The 6,684-nt window shown below is 45.6% G+C and overlaps 1 protein-coding gene across 1 annotated transcript in view; it reads right to left on the reverse strand.

Moving 5' to 3' along the window:
- The window catches only part of cthrc1a (collagen triple helix repeat containing 1a), a 13,257-nt gene extending 6,792 nt beyond the window's left edge, over positions 1-6,465 (reverse strand). Inside the window, exon 1 of the mRNA XM_066673502.1 lies at positions 6,358-6,465. Coding sequence (XP_066529599.1) covers positions 6,358-6,465 — 108 coding nt within the window. The remainder of the gene's footprint in view (positions 1-6,357) is intronic.
- Positions 6,466-6,684: the final 219 nt, after the last annotated feature.

Genomic DNA, 6,684 nt, shown 5'->3' on the forward strand with positions numbered 1-6,684 from the left:
CAGGGAATGAATGAATGAATGGGGAAAAACATACTAAACCATATAAAGCAGAGGTCACTAAAAGGTGGACCGCGGACGTTGTCCAATGGGAACCCAAACCGATAAATTACTGAGAAGGGTTTAATTTTGACAGTGTTTATTTTAAGCAGCGGAAATGTCTTGTCTTTACGGTGCTGGTTGGGATTCACAGTGAAACCAGAGGAGGACCGAAAATACAGTGGTGTCTGTATAATTACAGCCCGTACACTGCAGCTCCTTCATTCAGAGCATCCACAGAGCAGCCATAACACCTTCAACCACCCTGCTCTTCAATACACAGGAGCCCCCGTGCTGCAGTAAACTCATAGACCAAAGATCACCAAAAGCGCTCCTCAGCCAATCAGATCTGTGCAGGTTCAGAGTGCGGCGCAGTCACAGATTAAAGCAAGTCAATGAAGAGCTCATTCAGGTGGCGTGCCCTAAAACATTAGAAGGGCTGACAGTCCGGACCTGGCCTGTAACTGGACCTTACTGAGTTCTAAATCAATCCCCCTGGTATGACCTATGACCTCGTGCCATATACTGAAACATAAGCACTCCGTATTTGTCCAGAACACGAACAAATCTGTGGGATATCTTCATGTTTTTTCACTGAAGATTGTGTTGAAATTTTGATTCAGTAAAATGACCGACTCTCATCGCTGTCCAAAGAAAAACATGTATCTCCTTTTTCATGGATGTGTAGTTCACTCACTGCATCATTCGAACACGGTGTATCCTGTGATGAACGGACCGACAGAAAATCTCTTACACTGATTACTATTGGGAGTAATGAAGGCTTTTTCCTTAGTATTTTGGAGATACGTGTTTTCCTCTGTTTGACCCAATTTGACCGGACCACAGCGCTTATGGTAAAGAATCACTATATTTGAGTTTTTTTTTTTTTTGTTCAAGGCTCCCCCTAGTGCCATTCATTTTTACAGCACTGTACAGAAAACAATGGGGAAGAGGAAGAGAACAGTTTAACTTCCTTCAAAAGTGACATAGCACAGTTTCTGCAGTGCTGAGCATGGAGTAGCTATGAGAGAACCCATTTTCCTTTTTCAGCTCAGTGAACTATTTTGAATTACATAGTGTTCCTTTAATGTTGGAGTCACAGCTAAGTTTAGGATTAGGATTAGAGTCAGGGTTAGGGTTGGGTTTAGACTTGTAGTGGTTATGGTTAAGGTTTGGGTAGGTCTCAGCAAAATGAATAGAAGTCTATGTAGCATCCTCTGAAACCAGAAAGGCAAGACTTAGTGTGTGTGTGTTTAGAAATAGTGGAAACCACCTTCATAAAAGCTTTTTAAACATTGTGTGTAGTTCCTGGTGGTCAATACCCCCCCAACCCACCCCACCCCACCCCACTTCACGGCCGGACGTCAGTGAGAACCCACTCATCTGAAGGGGCTTCATTAGAGCTGTGTTTCTTTAGTAGCAGCCTCTGTTCTTCAGGGAAGGCTTTACAGTACTCCAACTCACCCCAAAGATATCAGACGCAGCTGCATCAGTCCAGAGAACACAGTTCCACTGCTCCACCGCCCAAACCCAGGGGGCACTGGGGAGTGGCTGTGTGTTGGAGTGGTGTTTGTGATCCTGAACAAATCAACCCACTGTGGAGAGTGTGACTGCAGCGGAGAGGAACACACTCCTGATTAAACGTGGGATTGGCTGAGTGTTCAGATCTAAAAATAGACACACGTATAACACACTCCATAAAAATGAGTCGGGCACAGGAAACCATCCGAGCCGAGTCCCCCCACCCCGTGATGTGTGTGTCTCTGTGGGTTCAGCGGAGACGGAAAAGTGTGTGTAATGCTGCGGGCTGTCGGCTGGGAGTTTAATTCACTCACACAGTCCTTGTTCTCTTCACTGAGAGTCTGCTGAAGTCATCGAGCTGAGTCTGGAGGCGGGGTCTGAGTTACTGTAAAAGATGATGTAATAACCAAACCCAGATTAACCCTAGAAACACCAGCCGCACCGTCAGCTTCATCCATTCATTCATTCGTTTTCTGTAACCACTGCATCACTGAATCCTACCTGGAATCACTGGTCTACCACACACTCACCCATTCATTCACACACTCACACCTGCAGATAGTTTCACATACTCACTCAGTCACTCACACACACACTTTCAGATTCACATACTCACTCAGTCACTCACACACGCACTCATACTCAAATTACCCATGTGTGTGTGTGAGACTGGGTGAGTGTGTTACAGTCCACAGGTGTGTGTGTGTGTGTGTGTGTGTGAGAGAGAGACTGGGTGAGTGTGATACAGTCTATAGGTGTGTGTGTGTGAGACTGGGTGAGTGTGTTACAGTCTGTGTGTGTGTGCGTGTGTGACTGGGTGTGTGTGTTACAGTTGACAGGTAGGTGTATGTGTGTGTGTGACTGGGTGAGTGTGTTACAGTCCCCAGGTGTGTGTGTGTGTGTGTGTGTGTGTCTTCTGGTCGGTCTGTGCTTGTTCCCTACTCAGGTCACTAGGTAGTAAACACTTGAGGTCATTGAGTTGAAAGCCATTTTTACCAGTGTTCTGTAGCCTAGCAACAGAAGCTATGAAAAAAAAACACACATTTGTAGGCGGAGCCTGGATGGAGGTATTGACATGTGGAGCCACAATCAGGCGCTCAGACATGACTTCACATAATGAGAGATAAAGATACGAGCCGTAACTGACGCAACGTGCAATTACTGCGTTCCTCAGAATCCCTCGCCTTAATTACAAGCAATTACAGCAATTACGATTACAAACTTCACTTTCTCCCACGTCTTTCATCCTTCTTTCACTATTCCCTCTCTCTGCTCGGGGTTATCGGCTTTAGGGCACATTCCTGTGGTCTTCACACACACACACACACACACACACAGGGGGCTGTAAGTGAAAACAAATGGGTGGTGGTCAGCTCTGTGAATGTATAAATAACCAGAACACCCTGAACCTTTGTGTGCTGCGGTTTGTTTACACACTTTTACAAAGTGGATTTTTCATTGGAAGAGTCCAGACCAAACTGGACCAGCCCAAAATTACAGAACCAATGTCTCCAACCAGAACTGAGACAATGGAGAGCAACAATATTGGGGTGTCTCTGTCACACACAGCTGCAGGGTCTCGGGGTCCAGTGTTTGTAAAGAGTGTGGTGTGTTCTAGCCACAGGTGTGTGTGTGTGTGTGTGTGTGTGTGAAACTGTTCACAAATATGAATGTGTAAATGACTGGATGAGAGCGTGACACCCTGTGAGGCACTGTCACATCACCCCTCTTCTCCACAGTGGAACACAGTTCTGTTTCTTAATGAAACGTCTGTGACCTGCTTTGGTCCAAACCCCACAGCAGTGTTCTCCCCCTGTGTAAACAGCCCCTGTTCAGAACGCCCGCTTTCAGCACCTGTTCCTTTAAATGATAATGAGCCGCTCTCTGTTCACCCCGACCCCGAGCGCACAGCAGTGAGGAGCGAGGAGCAGAAGCTCTGGTTTTTAGCCGTTTTCACTCAGTGCTCTTATTTCTCCGCGCTCGTTGTGTCTGTTTTGCTGTGTTTAACCTCGTCTTTGTGCTCTCACATAAACACGGGTCCAGCGCTGTGATTGGACAGACTCAGATGAGGGGGCGGGGCCATTCTAAAGTCTCTGCACTTGATGTCAGAAGCGGAGCAGAATCAAAACAGTTCAATTTATCCCGTGTTTTCTGACAGAAAACTGACTGGGTGGGTCTTGTTTCACAGTGTGTGGGTTGGTGGACTTCAGATTCAAACATTAATTAACACATTAATGAATAAATAATAAAAGAAAGAGAATAAAGATAATTTTGGTATGTACCATTTAAAACAGAAAGGAAAAGAAAACAGAAATAATGAAGTTCCTGGACTGGATTCAGTGTAAAACGACTGAATTATAAAGATGAAAGTGAATGAAAAAATGATGGGAATAAATCAAGGAAAATAGAGAAGCAGAAAAAGAAATAAACACACAGCTCTTGCGTTGAAGCCCCCTGAACCTTTAGGCGCTGTGATTTGTTTACACAGGTTTACGACTGTCGATGGAGCAGATTCTTCACTGGATGAGTCCAGACTTAAACTGGAACAAACCAGAAATACCTGACCAAAGTCTCTGGAGCACAGAAAGAACAAAAAATAGTAACAGTAATGGTCAGTTTGGTCAGAGCGCATTGTAAGTGCCGAATGACCCTCGGCAAAGGTCAGAAATATGCCACCGCAGTGTTAGAGGCTGCAGGGACAAAGACAGTTTGCATACACTCAGTCCTATGACCTCCTTCACCTGGGGTTTCCAGTAAAGTGGCCAGTGTGTTAAAGCCCAAACCAGTTATGTGCACAATGTTGAGAGGACAGCTCATGAGACACAAGGGAAATAAAGCTATGAACATGTGGTACTGTGTTGGTCATTACACGACACCAATAAGCATGGCCCCTTACCTAAAACACCTCAGCACCTGACCCTTGCACTGGATTATAATTTATATTAGTGAGTTTAGAGTTCACCAAACTGAACAAGGTGAAACTGAATCATTTATGAACCTGACTCTGAATCATTTCAACAAACAGGAAAAAAACAGAGAGAACACACCACACTCCTCACAGACAGTCACCCGGAGGAAACCCACGCAGACACAGAGAGAACACACCACACTCCTCACAGACAGTCACTTGGAGGAAACCCACGCAGACACAGAGAGAACACACCACACTCCTCACAGACAGTCACCCGGAGGAAACCCACGCAGACACAGGGAGAACACACCACACTCCTCACAGACAGTCACCCGGAGGAAACCAACGCAGACACAGGGAGAACACACCACACACTGTGGAACAAGACGCCCCAGTCAGTTCTCTTTGTGCTGCCTAAGTCTGAAAACACATAATAAAACGACATCAAGTGCAGAGACTCGTCTGAGTCTGTCCAATCTCAGCACTGGACCTGTGTTTATGTGAGAGCACAAAGACAAGGTTAAATGCTGCAGAATAGACACAACGAGCGCGGAGGAATAAGAGCACTGAGTAAAAACGGAGAAGAAAGAGAACAGAGTGAAAACAGCTAAAAACCAGAGCAGCTGCTCCTCGCTCCTCACTGCTGTGCGCTCGGGGTCGGGGTGAACAGAGAGCGGCTCATTATCATTTAAAGGAACAGGTGCTGAAAGCGGGCGTTCTGAACAGGGGCTGTTTACACAGGGGGAGAACACTGCTGTGTATGTGCTCTGATTACGGTGGTGCATTGTTTGTTGGATTTAGAGTTAAATAATTCCTTACTATTTTTACAGACGCCATAACGTATTGGTGGAACCCCAGAGCGGTGCACTATAGAGAATAGGGCATGGTTTTTGACACAGTTATGGTATGGTATTAGCTGCCACTTTAACATTTACCCGTGATCTGATTGGCTGTTTTTATTTAAGGGCGGGGCTTCCCTCATGTTTAGCCTCAAACTCTTTTCCCCCTCAGTTTCCACCCAGCGCTCTGTCTCCTCCTTTATCAGACTCTGGATTCAGGGCTGTCTCAGTCAGTAGGTCCTGAGGTGTAGTGTAATACTCCTCTCTGAGCAAAGGGGGTGCTGCAGGGTGAGGAGGACAGTGTGGTTTTACTGGTCTGGAAGGAGCTGATGAGTGGTTGGAGATGAAAGACTGCAGTCCCTCTCTCCTCTCCTCCACGGAGTGACAGAGCAACGGAATGAAAAAAAAAACACCAATGTGGAATTGAACTGCTGAAGCAGAGCTGCCAATGAGACGCTGCCGACTGAAATAACCCTCACAGTGTGATCAGACCCAGCTCAAACCCAGAACTGAGATCACACTGCCCTAAATCTGTCTGTCCAAACAAACAACAACCACCAAAACCAACGTAAAACAGGCGTAAATACAAACTAAATATGACAGTGGAAACGACAAAAAGCCAGAACCAGACCGAGAGACCGAGGGACTGACAGCGACAGGAAGGAAAAAAGGAAATGGAGAGTTTGAATGAAAGAGAGTAAAAGGAGAGAGAAGAAGAGAAAGTAGAACAACAAACAAACAAACAAACAAACAAACAAACATCCAGAAACAAAACCTAGAGAGACACGAGTAAATAAAACAGAAAACACAATGGCAATAAAAACAAGAAAGATAAGAGATGAAAAGAAAATGAATTAAAATCAGAGTAGAAAAAAACTATTGACTGAAAACTTTAGACACAAAAAAAAGAAAGAAAGAAAAGGAAAAAGTTTGTTCATCAGCCCTGAGTCCACTGTCACTGCTCTGAGTTCACCGTCACTGCCCCGGGCTCCGGGCAGCGCTTTAATAAAAGCCCCAGAGTGAAATGGAGGAGTGTAATTAGTCTCTCACCTTATCCGTGAAGTCTGTGTCTCTCTGTCGAGAGGTCCTCGCCTTTCCTTTCTCACAAAAACACAACGGGACAGAGATCCACACACACAGCAGCAGCAGCACTGCCATCTTCACACACACACTCTCTCTCAACAGAGACAGAGAGGGGGATAGAGAGAGGGAGTGAGAGAGAGAGAGAGAGAGAGAGAGAGAGTGAGCACAGGAATAAAGGGAGGGGAAAAATTAGGGGGAAGTAGGGACACAGAAAGAGAGAGAGAGAGAGATAGATCAAGGGGAGGGAGAGAGAGAGTACGGGGAACATTAAATTACTGAACCTAAACATTATGT

The sequence above is a fragment of the Hoplias malabaricus genome, chromosome 6 (assembly GCF_029633855.1).
Source record: "Hoplias malabaricus isolate fHopMal1 chromosome 6, fHopMal1.hap1, whole genome shotgun sequence".
Classification (NCBI taxonomy): Eukaryota; Metazoa; Chordata; class Actinopteri; order Characiformes; family Erythrinidae; genus Hoplias; species Hoplias malabaricus.